Here is a 19087-nt window from a genome sequence, read left to right on the forward strand (position 1 = left end):
ACTCCAACCAGAGAGGCACAACCTCAATGCCAGACTCTGTGTTTGCTGCTGCCAAAGCCCTCTACATGCATTTCTCTGTGTCTGAATACAGAAATTGAGAGGGTATGGGGGCTCATACCCGTATTTGCTTATTTCACTCAGTCCAGTTAAAGTGTAGAAGAGCCTGCCAAGGCACAAGACAAGCAGCGAGGGAAAAACAAATACAAAATGTGAAAGAGGAGACAAAGAAGAATCTACAGTAGACAGCATATTTGAACGGTTGGCTCTTAGAGGGAAAGAGAGACTTTAGTGGATTTAGAAATCAAGCAGAAGAAAGAGCAGAATGCAGGAGAATAGTAATTAACTCTGAATTATTCTATCTCAGAGGGATCAGAGGGATTAATTGAGGCTTTGATTTGGATTCTGCACCTTTCGCTCTGTTGTGGCATGGGAGTCTGCTTCCTGTGTGTGCAAACCCCTAGTTTGTGCGAGTCTGCACGTTTGCTTGCGTTTATGCCCGCATGTGTTTCACTGTAGTCCAGAAGGCTCCGTGTTTCTGTGCCAGTAGGCTTGTGACCATATCTGCCAGCCAGCCAGCGATTGTGTGTGTATTGATGTGTGACTTTGTACCCCCCACTTACTGAAGTTCATCCAAGCATTACAAGTTAATCCTCCATAATAGGCAAAAAGGCAGAACGTGGGGGTAGTGTTAGGTAGGGAGGAAGGAACGAGGGTGGGACATGGGGCATCAGAAGGTAATAAATGTGTGTTTCTATGTCTCTGTGTCTGTGTGTAACAGTCTGTGAGTTATGCCAGTCAGGAGAGTGCAGATTTAGGGCGAGACAGACCATTTTAAACCCCAGGTTTATAAGCTGTTTTGAGACAGCAAGACTTGATAGCCAGGCTACGAACACAGCTCACGTTGTTAAGATTAAATCTAATCTTTGACTGGTTCACTATCAAAACTATAAATCTATTCAAGTATGAAAACAGAGATTTAAAATGTTTATTTTACCATTGAGTTAGTGGATGAACATGAAGAGGTGAAAAAGATTAGTTTTCTGTATTAACACAAGGAGTTAAATCATGGCAATGAATCTGCACTGAGAGCAAAAACATTTTTATTGGGGGTAGTGTGACAAGCTGAAAGTCATATATTTCTAGCACACAATGAATCGGTTCACTTTTTAGCTGGGATTTCCAGTATCACTCAGCCTCCCCCTGAGTGTTGCCATTGTCAACACTGTAAAAGTCTGTTCATCCAGGATGGGAGGAGTTGGAGGGAGGGAGAGATTGGAGGGCTGGAGGGCAGGTGCAAGGCTAATTTTATGATGAGTGAGGAGTGGTGGTAGGCTTTAACCAGCCGGTCTGGAGGCAGTGACTCGTACTGTATACATTCTGATTACTCCTCCACCTCTTTAATTTAAGATTTCCATGCTCTTATCATGCACTTGAGTATATTTACAGAAACACACACACACACACACACAAAGGCATGCTCATTTTCAAGCTCCTTCCACACTCTTGTGCCCTTGTCTTTCCCCTTCACCCTATCTCCTTGCCACTGGCTTTACCCCTTCGTCTCTATCCCTCTATCTGCTCTTCACACACGGGCTTTACCAGCCTGCTGAGCATGATGTCCTGTTTATTTTAAAAATGGAGCAACGGATGGATAAGAAAACAGCAAGGGGATAAGGGATGTATTGAAAGAAAAGAAAGGGGGAATGTATCAAGGCGTACACCAGTGGCCTGTTATCTCATTACAGCGGCACTGGCTTGTCATGCCCGGCTGACTAGTCCCCAAAGAAGCACCCTCACCCCCTTATAAGACCCCCTTTATTCAGCAAGCGCTCTCGCATTTCAGCTTGGGCACAAAGAATGGCAATTCTCTCTAGTTTCTGAGCTGTCCACACTTGATTTGTGTGTCCTGGCTCAACCAAGGCATGTAATAAGACCTACAACATGGGCACAGGCACATACACACCAGTCTTGTTAGTTGCTAGTTATGAAATGATGCATACTGATAATGGAGGCTAATAGAGAGAGTGGATATCCATTTGTTCCACTATTTTCTCCTTATTCCAGCCCTCTAACATAGTCCCATGTGGGTATTAGAAGAAGAACTCAAGGGGGAACTGCTGTCAGCTGAAGTAGTAGAAATGGTGTTCCTCTCTCTGGCTTTTCTCCCTCTTCTGCCAAAATGAAGGCTCATTAGATGAGATGGGAGGACTGTTTCCAAATGAGATGAGGCAGAGTGCTACTCAGCACTCCTACAGACAGAATGAGAGGCAGGAGAGGAGAGAGGAGGTGAGAGACACTGAAAGAGGATGCAACAGATAGAGAGAATGCAGACAGAGCAATTCTACCAAAGTTGTAAAAAAGAAGTTCTGGAAAAAGTAAGAGCAGTGTCACCACTCTAATCATGGAAAATGTGGATAAATAAGCACTTCTGTAAAAAAAAAAAAATCCCTGATTACACTGAAACTAAAAATCAGGAGCAGAACTTAATATTTTTCAGTTTACAAACAGCAGAACTACTCAATTGGTGTTTTGAAAAATTCACTGTTGGTAATTACCATGGACAAGTGATGGAAATTTAGCGCCTGGAAGGCGTAGACACGGTGATCCTTACATCTGGTGCATAGGTAATTAAAGGGAGAATACTGAAAGAAGATGTTATCAGAATTTCCTATTGATTGCCAGACCATGTTTTTTTCAGTTGACTGGAAGAAGTCAAAGATGACCTTGAATCTCTAACTGGAAGAAGTCATGCAATACACACTGCATAAAAGCTGTTCAAGCTTTTTAAATAGATTTTCATATGTTGTTCTTTGTTTAACTATGTCGGTTACTTTTGTTTTTTTGTGGACAATCCAATCATTTTCAAAAACAATCATTTGGGGACCTCACTCACAGAAGTGCACACTCCCATCAGCACTATTTATAATTTGGGACCAGACACTAGTTTGCCTCAGATCCCATTAGTGTGACGGCACTTTTTCAGTTTCAGCGTATTCATCAGGTTATATCCTGGACCACTTACTTTGTGTTGTCGTGCTTTTAATGCACAATTTACGTGCTTATGTGTTGTTGCTAAAACAGATCTAATTTAACACTACTTTATAATTAGCTTTACAACAATGTCTATGCTGCTACACTGGCACATCAGATCCTAATTTGATTAAATCTGATGATAAACACTGACACAGCTTAATCTGTGTTATGTGATCTGCTACATTGTTGCTGTAACTAAAAATTATTTTCATCATCAGTTAATCTGTCTTGTATTGTCAGGCCAGCACTGATGAATCTTTGCAGCTCTAATTGGGACCAATGATTGATCATAGGGAGGATGAAAGCTGTCATCTTCACGTGTTACTGCCACATAGCTTTGCACTCTATTGGGCTTTGGAAGGTCAACAAAGATTAAGATGATGAGCAAGCCAGAGCATCTTGTTGTATTGTACCCATAGGCCCTAGCTGTGATTATCTCAGCCCATGTAGTGTGTGTATGTAACCTGTCCTCACAGGAAATGGACCTTTTGTTAGGGCAACAAAACACCTCTGTGCTACAATTCAGCATGCTATGGCAGCTGGAAATAAGGTGACAGAAGGAACAGTGTTTAAAGAACTAAAGTGTTGAGATATGAAAAGGCAAGCTGGTGTGTCTGTGCGTGTGTTTGTGAATGTAACTGTATGACACTGTAAATAGTTACTATGAATAGACGTGGAAATATTCATCTCTAGGCTCATCAGTATTAAAATACACATAGGTTGGCAGCACCGCCTGTTTAAATCTATGAGTGTTTTTAGTTGTAGGGTCCAGAGCAGAAACTCGAGACGCACAGAGAAACATGTTGGCCTGCTTTCACCTTTTACTCACCTTACAACGTATCTCAAATCTTACTTCCTCTCTGGAGCAGTGTGAGAGTTTTTGTTTTTTTCTTGATCAAACACACTGTAAGCTATTGTAGTTTGAGCCACACACACACACACACACATCTAGCAGTGGAGTAGTTCCACTGGGTTTTTTATTACTCTAAATGGACAAAAGAGCTATTTTATGCAGAGTATTTATCTGCACAGCATGTTTAGAAATGACTTGCAGAATGAATTGATTCTTGGATAGATGTAAAGGGGAAGTGGAAGAGACGGCAGCACTTTGTCCAAACCCTTTTAGTGAGATTAGCTGTAGTCTTAATGTCTCTACCCTTATTTATACTGAGTCAGCCTCTCTACCCTCTCTCCTTCCTCTCTGTGACAGCAATCTGGCATGATGGCAAGGTTATTTTTAGATTGCCTGCCAAAATTTGCTATTTTGCACAGAAAAAAAGAAAACGTGTAACAATTGCAGATGTTTAGAAATGGGGTACAGATTAAATTCTTCTGATGTCTCAGTCTTTACATGCTGGACTCTCAAATTGGATTGCAAAGCTTCTTTCGCATCACTTACAAAGTGACACCCAACGGCAAAGTCAAATCCAGAGTGATGAAAGTGTTGACTGGAATCAACACAGTGACTGGCAGTGCACTATAGATAGATACATTTAAAACATGGTCTGCTGGCACTTGAGGCAATGCTTCTAGAGGGGACCTACAAAGCTGCTGCACCTCTGTAGCTATTTAGTTAATGACTTGTAGACCATTTCCATGGCAATCCATGCACATAAGTTGGAAAATGTCCGAATATCAAACCTGATCGGATCACTTGCATATAATAATTCAGAAGTTTAGGGAGGTTTGTCTACAGTCTGAGCTTAAGATGGGCACTGAAGGACACAGGCACTGGAAAATGACTCATGGACTTCTTTTTTATTTTCATTAGCTGAAAAGGAATCCTGTCAAGTATAGAGTCCAGTCTAAGTTTTTCTTAATTAACATTGTCTCCTCAAAACTACATGTTTATACTGTACCACTAATCAGCAGCAAACTCTGATAAAAACCGAGGGCAAACAGTCCAAATGATATTGCTCCTTGACATCATGCCTAACACACACACACACACACACACACACCCCACTCCCCCACCCACTCTTAACATAATTTGTTTCTGTTTTCAGAACACATTAAAAATAAAGTACCATGAGAATTGCCTCAATTAGGCGCCACTGCTCAGGGAAATTGAGCAATAAAGATGAGATGCATTTGGAAAACCATCATTCAAGGAATTTAAGTGAGTTTCTCTTTAAGAAAGCACTGAATTACATAAAGTTGATGCATCTTCAGATAAAAGACATTTTAACAAAGCTTTTACTTGGCTTTATTATAGAGGCAGTGAGACTGCACTGTCCTACACAGATGTAATACATTCCACCAAAGCTTTGTAATATTGGCCTCCCTGCAAATGCTGCAGCTTGTCTTCATACTTCATCTGAAGTATGGAAATGTGTTACAGTTACAGTTGAATTTGCTGCTACATTTTAATTTGTTGCTCCACCTTATAAAAGACAGGGTGAAACAAAGGAAACTGTATTGATTAATAGTGGTCAATTTATCATACCAAGATGAAGTATCCATCATTCCATGGAAACTCTGCTGGAACTTTCTGAATACATCCTGTTTATGAGGATTACAAGTCCCTCACAGAAAAAGATGGGATGCAGCGGTATTAAATATTAAGGTTTAAGACGACACTATGGCTTACACTATGGGAAATAGTGAATCTAGCATTTCTGGAGCCAAACTCTCACAAGCGACTAAAATCCAAAGTACAGACTGGGAGTTATGTCTTGTGATTCAACCAGCCTTCTATAAGTGTTTTAAGATACTAAATCACTTGAAAGGGCACTCCTCTTTTCTCAAAATAGGTCAAGGTGCATACATAAACGAGTTTGCCTTGCTTGATTATCAGTCTCTTCATCCATCATCTTTCCAATGGTGCTTCTGCATTTTTTGGGGTCCTGTGGGCAATTCATTGTGTTTTCTACCTCTCCCATCAATGAATGCACCTCATTAGGACCCCCATTATGGACCCCAGCAAGATTAGTGGCAACATGTGCAAGCAGATTGCTTCTGCCAAACGCTGCATATCATTGTGGCCCATTAAAGCAAGTCATTTACCTTGATAAATGGGTAGAGGCAGAGTGGAATTGAAAACACACAAGGGACCCTCTCCCTCCCTCACTTCATTTTTCTCCTTCTGGTTGCTTCAGTTTTAACACCTCGTTCCTCTTTTGCATTTTCTTGCTGTCCACTGCTTCCTAAACTTGCTCTCCTCCAAACTTTGTATCACACTGCTCAACACTATTCCCGTCAGATTCTCCCCTCATTTATTTTTTTCTGCCTCTCCCTCCATTCCTTCCACCTTTTTCATCCTATTTCTATTTTTTTTTTTTGGCCAAGGGCTGTGTAGGAAGGAAAGAGGGGAATAGCAAGAAAGACTGGGCGAGATAGGGGGGAGAAAAGGACAGAGTATGTTAATAGGAGTGCCTGAGGCAAGAGGGGTAGAGGAAAGAAGGAGAGGAGGGAAAGGAGGCCCTGGTTCAGGGGCCCCTGAAACATTAAATATTAACCCCTTTTCTCATCTCTGCCCCTTTAGTGACACCCCCTGATTGGGTTCTCTCCCAGTCGATCAGAACACACACACATATATGCATTTTCTCTCTTTTCCTTCTTTCACCAAATTGAGTTCCCTTGAAAATGAAAGGCTGCTAGGAGGAGACACACCACGGTAATTGGAGACCCGCTCTGTTTTGTGTCCCTTTGATATAAAAAGTAATGAAATTCTACTTGATATTTTTATCCGATCTTGCAAGTAATTCACAGCTATATTGCCCTGGTTTTTTGGGGTTTTTTTGTTTTTTGCGGGGGGTGGCTTCACTTAAATATGACCTCTAAGGTAGAGAAGACACTGGCGATTGTCGTACTATCACACTGTTTTTAGACGAGCTTATAATCTTCTAAAAGGTATTAGCTTTATAAATGACCTAGATATCATCCATGAGAAATTAAGTGAGTTTTGCTCTGCTAACGCTAATGGGGAAGGACACTTTGGTTTATCAGTGTGGCCATACATAATAGCTACTTTCCAGTAGCACTAAAACTCACAGGACTCGTGTATTCATTGCTTTATTTATATTCTTTTCAGAAGAAGCATTGAATTTGTTTTATTTTTACAACTACCACTTGCTTCTGAGGAGGGTGGAAAAAATTCATATTCTTCTCATGCACTCTGTTTCTGTTTTTGGTTTGTATTTTCGTCTCCCTGTTTCTTCCATCTTACCTTGTCTTGACTTTCTCCTCTTAACTCACATGCTCATGTCCAAAGAGGACAACCACACCCTGCGTTTGAAAGGGGTTGACTTCTCACCCCGTTGCCGGGGCAGCAAGTGTGACGAGGGGGAATCTTTTAGAGGACAAAAGAGTGTGTGAGGGGCCGACCTTGTAGCCCACTTCACACTGTTTGTCTTGAGCTTCTAAACTATGGTGAGATGACACAACACACACACTGGTAAAGCTGTGATTTATCTGTCGCAGCAGTGCACACTGTGATGTTATCTCTTTGCCCTCCACTCTAACACAAGGGACATTGGCCCAATCCCAACCTCTACCCTATGGCCTTATCCCAAACCCACAGTCTTCACCGATGCCCCAGCTAAAGTATCTTAATGAAGGAGTTCACGAAGGCTCGGCATGATAGAAAAAGGAAAAATGGGCCCCATAATGCATTGCCATCTAATAAAAGAGGGATAGAAAGCCAAGCACCCAGTATGTGTCCTATATTGTCACTGCTAGATTTTTTTTACTGTGGATCTAATAATTGTTCCTCATTCATGTCATAAAAAGTTATCACTGTAAGGAAAAAAACAAACAAACAGACAAAGTCACACAAAAAAGGAAAGAAAATAGAAAAAAAAGCCACAAATACCATATCCAGCTGCCAGCAAGAACATACTAACACTCCAGTGTGGTAGGGGGCAGTTGTCTATTCATGTAGTTCATCCAGAGAAACCTTAAAAAAAAGAGTAGATAGGAAAAAAAATTCACACCAATCAGTCTTTGCTTGTGTTTGAGGATATGGTTATTGACATCTTTGATGCAGGGGTATTGTGGGCAGTGCTTGGTCTGTTGGTTGTGGAACAAGATAGGAAGGGGCAGAGAAGGGAATGAAAGGATAAACCACAAGGGTTAATCATGTATTCTCCAGGTACACCGAATAGCCAATCAAAGTGATCTCAGCCAGGCAACAGCCAATTCTCCTTGGTTTATGAGAGCCTTAAAATCTGGTCTGTGAGTCTGTGAGTGTGAAGATCCACTCAAGTCAATTAGTAGGCCAAGCTATCTGTGTAGTAGCTTAGCAAGCATAGATCATTTGCAGAGTCATCCAACTTTGCAGTGACTCACAACCCTGCATTTTATGACACTGAGTCTGATGCACAGATGTGAGGATTGTAAGCCTTTATGACAGCAGAGAAGACTGTTGCAAACCCCGGCTAATTGCTAATTGGCTTGTGTTTGAGTCAGCTGCATTGCGTCAATATCGAGTCCTCGGGAACATCAGACCTTCCAAACTCATTTCCTCATCCCCTCCCTCTTTCTCTGTCCTCTGTCTCCCCTTACTTGTTTTATTTGAAGCTCAACCTCTGAATTCAAATGAAGAGAACCATGTTTTAAGTGCTAATCACATCAGCACCATTGAAATATGCTTTGCACATCAGACATGAAAGATTAAACAGATTTCGAGCATGAGGGTTGATTTAAGAGTTATAAAACTGCAGCATGAAAGAGGAGATGAATTAAGCAAAGATCTGCAAATCTGCAGTCTTTCATTTGCCTTGTTTCCTGTGTACTTATGGAGCAGACACGGAATAGAGGCACTTTTAGTGCCCATAAATAAAGGGATAAAACTTAGATTACCCCAAAGTGTAACCTGGATGTGGGTGTGATTTTGTCTGTGTTGTTGCAGGGTCCCAGGTGTGGGTTTTACTTCTGCTCAGGTGGTACATCAGTACAAGCCCAGACAGGAAGTCTGGCAGGCCGTCCCTTATCCTGTAATTGTGGAGGTTAGCATGAGGCATCAGAGCATCCAGGATCATTTTTAATCAAAGCCTCTCATCACAAAGACACAATGATATGACAAATAACCCTCATGATTTACAGGAAATCCATAAAAATGAGGGCACCCAGTTTTACTTTGCAAAGAAATATGAGCACTAAACATGTAATTGTGTTTGACTTCAATTAGATGCCCAGATATCATCTTTGAAGCACAATAAAGCTTCTGTTACCGAGTCAGAGTCATGAGAGGGGAGGCTTTTAAAAGGCCTGTGAATGGTCAGATAAGGTTTACAAGACTGAGGCTGAATTTATGATTGCTGTAATTGGTACTTCAGAGTGCTGCTGTATGTGTGACACTCTGCAAAAATCTTTTTTCTAAAGTTTTTCCAGGGAATTCTTTTATAGTTTGTTTCTTTTCATCCCTTGGTGTTTGAGTAGATCAATTTATTTTGGGTTACTGAATTCTCAGATGGTCTCTATCACCTAAAAAGTATCTTTGGAGAAGATGGAGTAACATTTCATTTTTTTCCATCTTAAATTAGAATTTAGAAATTGCCTTACTTTATAAGGCAGATAATACAAAAATAGGAAATGGCCACGGGAAGTGTTCATGAGGGAATCTTGTATGATGAGCTTTTAAATACTTTATTGGTCCCATCTGGTGTAAACTCTAATGAAAACAAGATACAGTTGCAACAGAAAAGAGCAGATGTCACATGTCTCTATGCATTTACATCCAGCCATCACTTTCAATCAGAAATTTGTAGAAGTTTGCTGTTGTAAAAAGAGCCCGTGTAAATGGACACTCAAGTACAGCACTAGTATTTAAGATTATTAGTGATGCTTGACATTAGTTTCTTATGGCCTTTGTGTCAGGATGTCTTGCCTTTTAAGTACTGATGAAAGCATAAGTACTAATGAAAGTATAAATACTAATGAAAGCTTGTCTAATCATTGAACATTCACAAATGCATGGCTGGTTATGATATCCTGTATTCTGTATTTTCCTAAATCTTTCCTTATTTTGTGTTACTCCTCCATCTTTAACTATTTTATTCCCCCCTGGCAAAACTAAAACTTTAAGATTTTATGCCAGTTTTCTATGTTTCTGCTTTTTTTTTTCACTTCTCCAGAAAAATGGAAAACTGAAAACTCTGAATGTTGATTGTCCAAATCTCAATGCCGAAATCCCTTGATGAAATCCCTCTAACATTACCCACAGACCTGAATTGGATTTGTTTAGTCTGAGGATTTGCCTATTCCTAAGTTCATTATTGTTTATAATGCAAGGCATCTGCATTGTCTAGAAAAATGTGAGATGACCCAAATTTTAACAGTTTGTGACCGTCATGGGTATAAATGGGGAGAAGACATTTTCAATAACTGGAATCCAGGGGTAGTTTCCTTCCCTTCCTTATTTGTGTAGTTTTCATTTATCCCCTAATATCTGTTATTTTTTTCAAATTGTGATTAGACAATGGAAGTACTAACCCTCAAACTGAACCTCCACTCCATCCATTTATTTCAGTAGTGCTATCCCATGATATCCCATGATTGTAGTGAACAGCAGTGAGGGTCTAATTAGTGTCAGAAACATATCAGTTATTCTCTCTCGAAGGTAAATTCTGAGAATATTCATATATGTAGACATATATATGCCTACATATACACATGTACAGATATATATCAATTTGTATGAACGGGTCTGACTTGAATATATATAACTTATTGTTTCAGTTAGACGTGAGAAGCTTACCCTCTCTCTGCTTGCCTGGGGTCTCAGCATGTCTTTCTCCCTCTTTGCCCTGCCCCTCTCTAGGTGGCATTCATTGATTTGTGTGTGGGTTGTGAGTCTGGTGTGTGTGGCTTGCAGCAGCAGCTGTTCTCGTGCTGCACCTGTTCTTGTCTTATCACTCTGGCGTTGATGGACTCCAGGCCTTACAAGGACCCACCCTCACACTGACACTCAGACCCAGCAGGCGCCCTACCCCACACAAACACACACCAACACTTGACATGCATATATATATATATATATATGCCATGTGGGTTATGCCAATGTTCATATTCCTTTCAAATTGTCACCTAATCAAACTTTAAGATAGAGGCAAAAAAATGTAGTTAGTTTTTAGCCACATAAACAAACTACATCATCTTTACCTTTAGCGCCAGCTCAGAAACTTTTTCTGTTTATCTAGTCTGCATCACAGCTGTCCCTCTGGGGTAAATTCCTGTGATGAATCGAGTTTGTCTGCCAAAATGAAACTCACTAAATAAACTGAATTTTAGAGCAAAGCAAAACCGTCTCCATCTTGCAGGGAAGATAGACTGATGTAAGCCCTAAGTGAATGTGAGAGGCCTGTAAGCACAAGATTTGAGTCCACTTCAGTCTGGAACATAAATGGGAAATAACCAGCGTTAGTGAGCTGAAGAATCACTGTCATGCTGGCTTGCTGCAACCTTATTCGTATATCTTGACCTTCTGGCATGCTGGACATGAGGTGATAGTAGCCACTTATAATGTCAAACTGTGTTTATGCTTGTGTCGTCACTGCTGCTTCGTTGATGTTGGTTTATAGCTTTACAATCATATTTTCCATTAATGCCTCTACAGCGACATTAGAACTGTGCATGTTGCTGCTAAATGTCCTCTGAAAATAAGTTTTTACAAGTAGACAGTCAGCTTGGGTTATCAGCAGTTCGATTTAAACAAGCTATTAAAAGTATCAAGAGATTGAGAAGGTATTCTAGACACACCACAGAAGCTGCTGATCAGTGGAAAGTGATGGCCAGTGGAAGCTCTGTTGTTTCTGTCAAAACCTCATGCTGTAAGTGACTCAGTCCTTCGTGACATTGAGGCAGTGTCTTCAGCGACTGAACACTGTTTGATTTGCCAACGGCCAAACACACTAATCCTGTTTTGGACCACACACAAATGTACGCAAACACGCACACACACACACACTTTTGCTGACATTCTTTGTTCATCAGGTACGACATTGACTTGCTCTTGCCCCTCCCAGATTTATACTTGGATAATGTTAATCTTCCGTACGCTCCCCCTGGCAGTGTTTTGGTGCAGTGTTTTGTGATCTTTCACTGTGATATATGCAGTCTGAGGTCTAACACACTTTTCCTGGACCCCTATCCCTGTCATCCAGGTGTGTACAGAGCACCGAGTTACCCAGCTCGTTAATCACTCCTCAACTCACAAGTGCTGTTTGGGCTAGAAAAAAGACAGGCAGGTAAATTCAATGGCTAAGGTTATGGTGGCTTCACACAGAGGTGAATTTTATGTAGGTACAGAGGGTTTTTAGGTCTTTCCTTCCCTTCTCATCTTTTCTCCCCCATTTCCATTTTCTTTGTTTCCTTTTTTTTTTGCTATTTTGCAAATTCTTTGTTTTTGTCTTATAAATACACCAGAATCTTTGAGGACATGGTGTTAAAGAATGCTCTTTGAGACTTAGGGATAAAAAGGAGGAGAGTCTGAGAGAGAAAGAGGCTCCTGGTTTGATGTCCAGAATACAGCAGTAGGTGAAGCGAAAACAGGAGAGGAAGAGGGGACAGGAGAGAGAGGATCCAGCTGGTTCTTTTCATAATGAGAGGCACCCTCTTGTGTGTGTGAGTCTGTGTGAGAGGGGGAAAAAGAAAGAGATGCAGGCAGGGAGACGAGTTGAAGAAAAAGGCAAGACGAGGCAGACAGAGGGTATTAAAGTTGGTTTCACATTAACTTTTCAGTAGACGTGGGACTGACATGAATCTCTGGGCCTCATCTGTTCTGCCATACTGCTTTGACTGCCATTCTAGGCATTTTTTTCCTACACACCATGTACTTAACTGTAGCTTTTTGGGAAGGTTCGGTTGCTCATAAATATCCCATGCATTATAGATATACTGTAAGAGTGTGTGTGTTTGTGTGTGGGTGTGTACAGTTCACAGTCTGACCATCTTGTTCCCATCTGTCTTTCCACCCAGTCACGCACCCCATCACACACCACCTCACACACACTTTCTCCCACTTTGGTTAAATCCGATTATCTGGCCTGCATCAGCTAACGAGACCCCCGTGCAGTTACCCCCACCCCCCGTCTAATTGCCCCCCACCATTTCTTTCTTTTACTCCCCTCACACACGGTGACAGCCAGCAGCCTGTGTCTCTAAATACACAAACACTCCAGCGCACACCCACATGCTGCTCTAGGCTCAGATTGGACAGAGGACTCACTAATTATGCTTTAATTGCCTGTCTCTGTCTGTCCAGCTGCCTCATGTGTAAAACACAGAGCAGCGGCCTGATTGATCACCCTGGACTCAGCATATTGTGAATGACACCAAAAGATATGTTTGAAAGGCAGAGAAGGGTTTGAGTGAGACAAAGAATTAAATCAATGAGAGACGAGCTGGAAAAGGAAGCAGGAAATGGTGCAGATGGACTCTTCTGATTTATATGCCATATTATTGCCTTCTCTCAGACATCAACACCACCCAATAATCCTCAGCAAATTGTTTGTTTTGTGATCTATATTTAAACTTTCACAGATAGTGTTGACTGATAATTTCTCACTATCATTTATTATCCCATAACATGAAAATATGAAAAGATTGAATTAAATAAAATAGGGCTTTGATGTGCTATAAAAAAATGTGACTCCAGCAATTTTAGTCCAGTTTTATCTGGTAAATGTTCCATCAGTGGTTGAAAAATGTACCTAACATGTGACGCAACAATAAGACAGACGTTTCTCTTTCCACAGGAAGTGAATTTACTATCATGTGGTGTGACCTGCACTGCCTGAAAAGTTGCAGTCGCAGATGCTGAATGCTTGACCAACATCTTCAATAACCACAGGAAACTTTCACTTTTTCTTTTTTCTATGAGTCGTTGTTGTTTTGACACTTTTTTCTTTTTTTTTACTTTTCCCAACATTCCATTGATGAATTTTTTTTCTATTACCCTGATTATCTGTTATATCCATTGTCCAGATTTCTAATTCTGTTGATGTACAGTAGATAAAATAAAATAAAATCTTCCACATACTGGTGGCACTTGAATAAAAGTAAGAAGATCAGCAGAATAACTAGGATTCATTCTGGGCACCATATATATCTGATCCCTTCAATATTTTTTTGAAGTTTTCACACAGTACAAGAACACATCACCATCCAAAGGAACCATGAAGCGAAGCCCAGTTATCAAGCCAAGTAAAGAAATGAGTTTTCGGTCCGTGTGCCAAAACGTCACTTTATTTAATGTTATGTTTGTGAATGTGTAGGACACTTAAACCCTAGATTCTGTTGAAAAGTACAGCACTTTCTTTACTAACACATTTTCTTGTACATTTGTTTGTCTTGCTTGCTGTTTATGTTGGCATAGAAACAGAGAACTTTTTTTTTCAGCTACATCCCTTTTAGAAATGCAGAACATAAGATTTGTTTTGTAAAACCTAAGTTCATTCACTTGAGAGCCGCCAAGCTCGTACACCAGCATGTTTATAGCGAAGGGTGGAAAAGAGGGGGAGTACAAGGAGAATGATTAAAAATAGACCCAAGGGAAGTGAGAACGTGAATAAAGAGGAAGTGAAAGAATAAAATACTGGAGACAGACATGAAATCTTTTCTTCACTTGTCAGCACTTCACTGACCTATGACCTCTACCTGGTTTGGGGGTCATGGTGAATCACAACATCTAACCCCTTTGGAATGTGTGTCAATAACAACACGGCAGCCTCAGAGTGTATTAGCTTACCATTTATCTCCTTCATGTGCAGTTTACTCTCTGTGTTCTCCTGCATGTTTTGCTCCTCCTCCTTACAGTAGCCTGATAAGAAGGTGGTCATCGGTCAGCTCCTCTCATCTCTCTTTAGACATTTTCAGCAAACACTCTTTCATCTTACCATCTGCGTTTCTCTGCCTAGTTTTTAAAGCTTGCCTGTCAGACAGCTATGATTCAGAAGTCCATCCGCTCCACTCTCGGCAGTTTTTCACAACAAATAAATTATTCAGATCTAGAATTTGTAGTCAAGAAATTGATGGTATGTTTAATTTATGGTATCATACAGAATATGAGAATGTGTTGTTTATTAAGAGTATATACGCATATATATATATATATATATTTATATATAAATGGAATAGCAACAATAAAAAGTGAAATTGATTTGAGTGCCTGTTTACTGTACTTTTGTGAAAACATTACTTTTTTACCTTTATTCCGCCTGCATATAAATTAATTAATTAATTAATTCAGTAGAGATGCTTGATAGACTATTAATTATGTTGTCCATACTTTTGATGGGATTTGAATTAACTATTTTCATGCCACTAACTTTAATAACTTTGCACTTTATGTGCAGTTGTTTAGATTTATTAGAACCTCACTCTCACAACACAATGGACCACGTGTTACCACAACAATAGATCTGTGACATTGTACTCATTGCACTGACTTCATTAGTAGAAAAGAGAGGTCTTTTCCTTCCTCTTGTTGTCTTTCACCTCCCCCAAGCCTTCCCAATCTATAATGCACTCTAGTTGTTGCATTGTTTATATATAGGTGGATATACAGAGTACTTGGAGTGTTATAATGTTGTCTGTCCCCATGGGAACCAGTAAGAGTCCATTCTGTCCTCTAGCTGCATACTATTACATAGAAATCTGGGACACTGGGTGCATCTTAATGTCCCTGGTGAATGGGGAACACTGACAGTACTATTCACAAGGCCCTATTGCTTCCACTTCTCCTTCATAAACACTTTACTGCTAAAGGGGATTTGTGTTATACTGGAACAAATGTGAGTGACATATGTCTGTGTACACATGTGAAGTCTGACCCTCTGGTATCACTTTAGTGCCAGTTGTTGTCTCTGTACAGCTGTGTGCCTGTTTACTGTATTGTGTGTTTGCAGGGTGCAAACATTACATGTGTGCACTGTAGCTGTGCATGTATGCGTTTCCTGGGAGGCGCTGTGCCATAAAAGTGTTGTGTAATCATAGACTGTAGCCTCTTGTGTGTGATGAGTATGCGAGGAGTGATGAGAGCGAACTGCCCAAGGCATTGCAGGAAAAGGCGTACTGCGGTGCTGACACCGTGCCTCACAGACGCCACATGGCTGTCCCCAGTTCTTACAACACACTGTTTGAACATTCGGAACAAACACACAAGCTTTTAATCAAATGACATTGAGATGAGCTGTAATTGTGGATTTCTTGTTTGCTTTTCCCTCTATAGCTACATCATCCCGTGTGCCTGTTATCACATTGTTCAGTCCTGAAAAAGCACAAGTTATAAAACTTTTTTTGTTTTGCTTTCTCCATTTGGAAATTACCATCATACCATAGTTTTATGCACCAGTATGTCTACTAGTAGCCCTGTGCGGTTGCATGACACATAGTTGGATGTTAGGTTTTAACTTTCATCCTCAATTTCCTGGGATTTGCCACTGTGCATCAGAAATATGCCCATATGATATCTAATGTGTTATTTCATTTGAAGCAACTTGTCATCATCAGCCACTGTGGAACTGATGCTGTGTAATGAACTAACACCTGTGTATATATTCTTAAAACTTTATTTCTTACCCTGCCAATCCCTCTGCTTGTAATCATTAATCTTTTTGTTTTTGTGTGCTTTTTTTTTACAGTTTGCTCTGGGAGTTTGGTTGTGAAGGTAGCTCCTTTAGTTGAGGTAACAAAAGGAGAGACAGCCCAGCTGCCCTGCACATACACTGGCTCAAAATCAAGCAGCACTATTGTTGAGTGGTACATTGTAAGTAATTTCCAAATATTGATTTTTTATTCATAGCAATAATGCATGGTCAAAAATGTATATCTCTGTTAGTTGATTCCTTATTTTCCCTGCTTACGTTATGCCTCATGTCTCACCGGACTTCATTCTTCCTTTTGCTTCTATTCTTTCAGGAGGACCAGGGAACCAGGACACGTGTGGCTTTTCGCTCCAAGACTGGGGAGGGAAAAAGTGACGATAACACCCGTCTGACTAACCGGGTTTCTATTGGAGAGGACTTTACTTTGACCATCTCTCCCGTTGAACCTTCTGATGAGCTTCTCTTCTACTGCCAAGTCACTGATGGCCCAGAAGATATTGAAGAGGCTCAGTCTATGGTCAAAGTCTTCTGTACGTCAGCCATGTTTTTTGACTTTAGCATTTCTTTGCCATTTTTTGCCAAAAAAGCATGCGCGCACACAAACACACAAAAATGTTCTTTTAGTTGTCGAAAGAACTTGGCTTGTGGCTTTAATGTGTGTGTGTGTGTGGGTGCGTTTTCATGCATACATTTTCTTTATTTTTTTTAAAGAAAATTTGCTACAATTGTCTGCATCTGTAAAAAGTAGAGCAGTCTTAGTTAGTTTTCATTAAATGGAGGACTGTGGAGCCTTCTCTGAAGCCTGGGGTTACCAATATGTTTTGACAAGTTCCCCGGAGGTCAATTAACCCCAATCTAATCACTTTTGACATAATTGATGAATAGTTCAATTACACTTGTCATGTCTCATATATCTCACCTTAATACGAGTCTGGATTCATCGCCAAGATGCTGTGGGTTGACCCTTGTGCAGGATGCTGTGTCATTGCCCCTCCCATGGCAGATGAACCAAAATGCGCAGGATTCATTTGCATTTCAGATTGGGCCATAGGTCTCTCCAAGGAGGAGGAAAAGGGGGTTGTGTTGAAAGAATAGCAAAGCAACCCTGTCCTTAGCCATGCCTCCTCTTGAAAAAGAGCTTATAAGTTATCTATTAAGATGTGTGCTTTCAGAGGCACCAGTGTTTTTTTTTTTTTTGCAAAAGGAACAGTCGCAATAAGCTTTTTATTGTGAATGGACCAGTCAGTGTTAGACAAAACCTCAATAGAGTGATATTTGACAAAGGCCCGCTCTGACATGCTTCACGCCCACACTGCTAAGGAAACAACCTGTCTCACAAACCTGTAATTATTCTTTTTTCTCATTTGACCACTTGACTTATAGGGGGGTTGAGTTATTGTGTCTCTACCGCCTTAACTTAATGGGACTGAGTTATGAGGTCTCCTGAGCGTTCAGCTGCAGCAGCAATATCTTGGCGTCTCTTTCTTTGGAAGCCTAAAGTACAAATTAAACAGTGTGAAGCTGAAACACAGAATTAAAACTCTTCCTTATACACAAAGAAACATTGGATTTGATGTGAGAGGATGCAGAAGGTGAACATGAAAACACATCATCTGGTTCTGGTAAATGGTTCTAAATGTATTTAACAAAGACAATGACTCAGTGCTAATCCCACCCCCTTGGCCGTACCTCTAGTTTTGGAGTGTCCTTGAAAGGGTAGTGGTCCTTCAGAATGGGTATACAGGGGATAGAGGTAGAAATCTTTACCTAGAAAATGGACTACCTCTCTGTTTGGGGATCTGAAAGCACTTCATCTGGAGGGCCAATTGAAAGGCTTGATTTTCAGAAAGAAGCGGTCCATTTTACCCAACACAGCAGCGAAACAAAACACAGGGTTGTGGCCAAGTGGTTGGACCAAGGGGGTATTGGGTTTGTGCCTAAGAACTGAGTGACTGAGGCAGAGAGACAAATACCCATCGAATATTTATTTTCATAAGCAGTCAACAGCTGTAGGCAGTGATAAGATGACCTTGGATTAGTGAGTTTGGGAATAAAACAGAGAAACAAGTGGGAATGCTCACACCTGTGGTGGTGTGTGTGAGCCAGGGAGTAGGAAGTGGGAGTTTTTTGTGGTGTGACCCTTATCAGCTCTTATGAACCAGGTCAGAGTGGAATGCTAAGAAGCAGGTTATTTACTGCTAGACTTAATGAGCAAGGTCAACATATGTGTGACTAGGACTATAAATGATGAAGAGCAGGATTGCGTGTGCTACTATATCACATTAGCGTGGAGGGTTTTCTTCCACTGAATTATAATGATTCAATATTTATTTTTTATTTTTCTTAGGTGCTCCCGAGAAGCCAGAGCTCACAAAACCGTCAGCTCAGGCCATTTCAGTGGGGGATACTACCAGCTCAGAGGTTTGTGTGTAGCCACATTACTTGACTTTGATAAGGGTTACCCTTTTACTCATATCATTTGCACTTCCCGTATTTTCCCTTTTGTA

General features: G+C 40.6%; 1 protein-coding gene across 4 annotated transcripts in view; it reads left to right on the forward strand.

Annotated features, from left to right (window-relative positions):
• Positions 1-19087, forward strand: part of bcam (basal cell adhesion molecule (Lutheran blood group)) — an 85698-nt gene that overhangs the window by 54405 nt on the left and 12206 nt on the right. For all 4 annotated transcript variants that reach the window (XM_072393917.1, XM_072393916.1, XM_072393918.1 and 1 more), the window contains 3 exons: positions 16617-16741; positions 16894-17110; positions 18928-19001. In XM_072393917.1, coding sequence (XP_072250018.1) covers positions 16617-16741; positions 16894-17110; positions 18928-19001 — 416 coding nt within the window. The remainder of the gene's footprint in view (positions 1-16616; positions 16742-16893; positions 17111-18927; positions 19002-19087) is intronic.

Source organism: Leuresthes tenuis, unplaced genomic scaffold (genome assembly GCF_036924035.1).
Source record: "Leuresthes tenuis unplaced genomic scaffold, fLeuTen1.0.hap1 SCAF_10, whole genome shotgun sequence".
Taxonomy (NCBI): domain Eukaryota; kingdom Metazoa; phylum Chordata; class Actinopteri; order Atheriniformes; family Atherinopsidae; genus Leuresthes; species Leuresthes tenuis.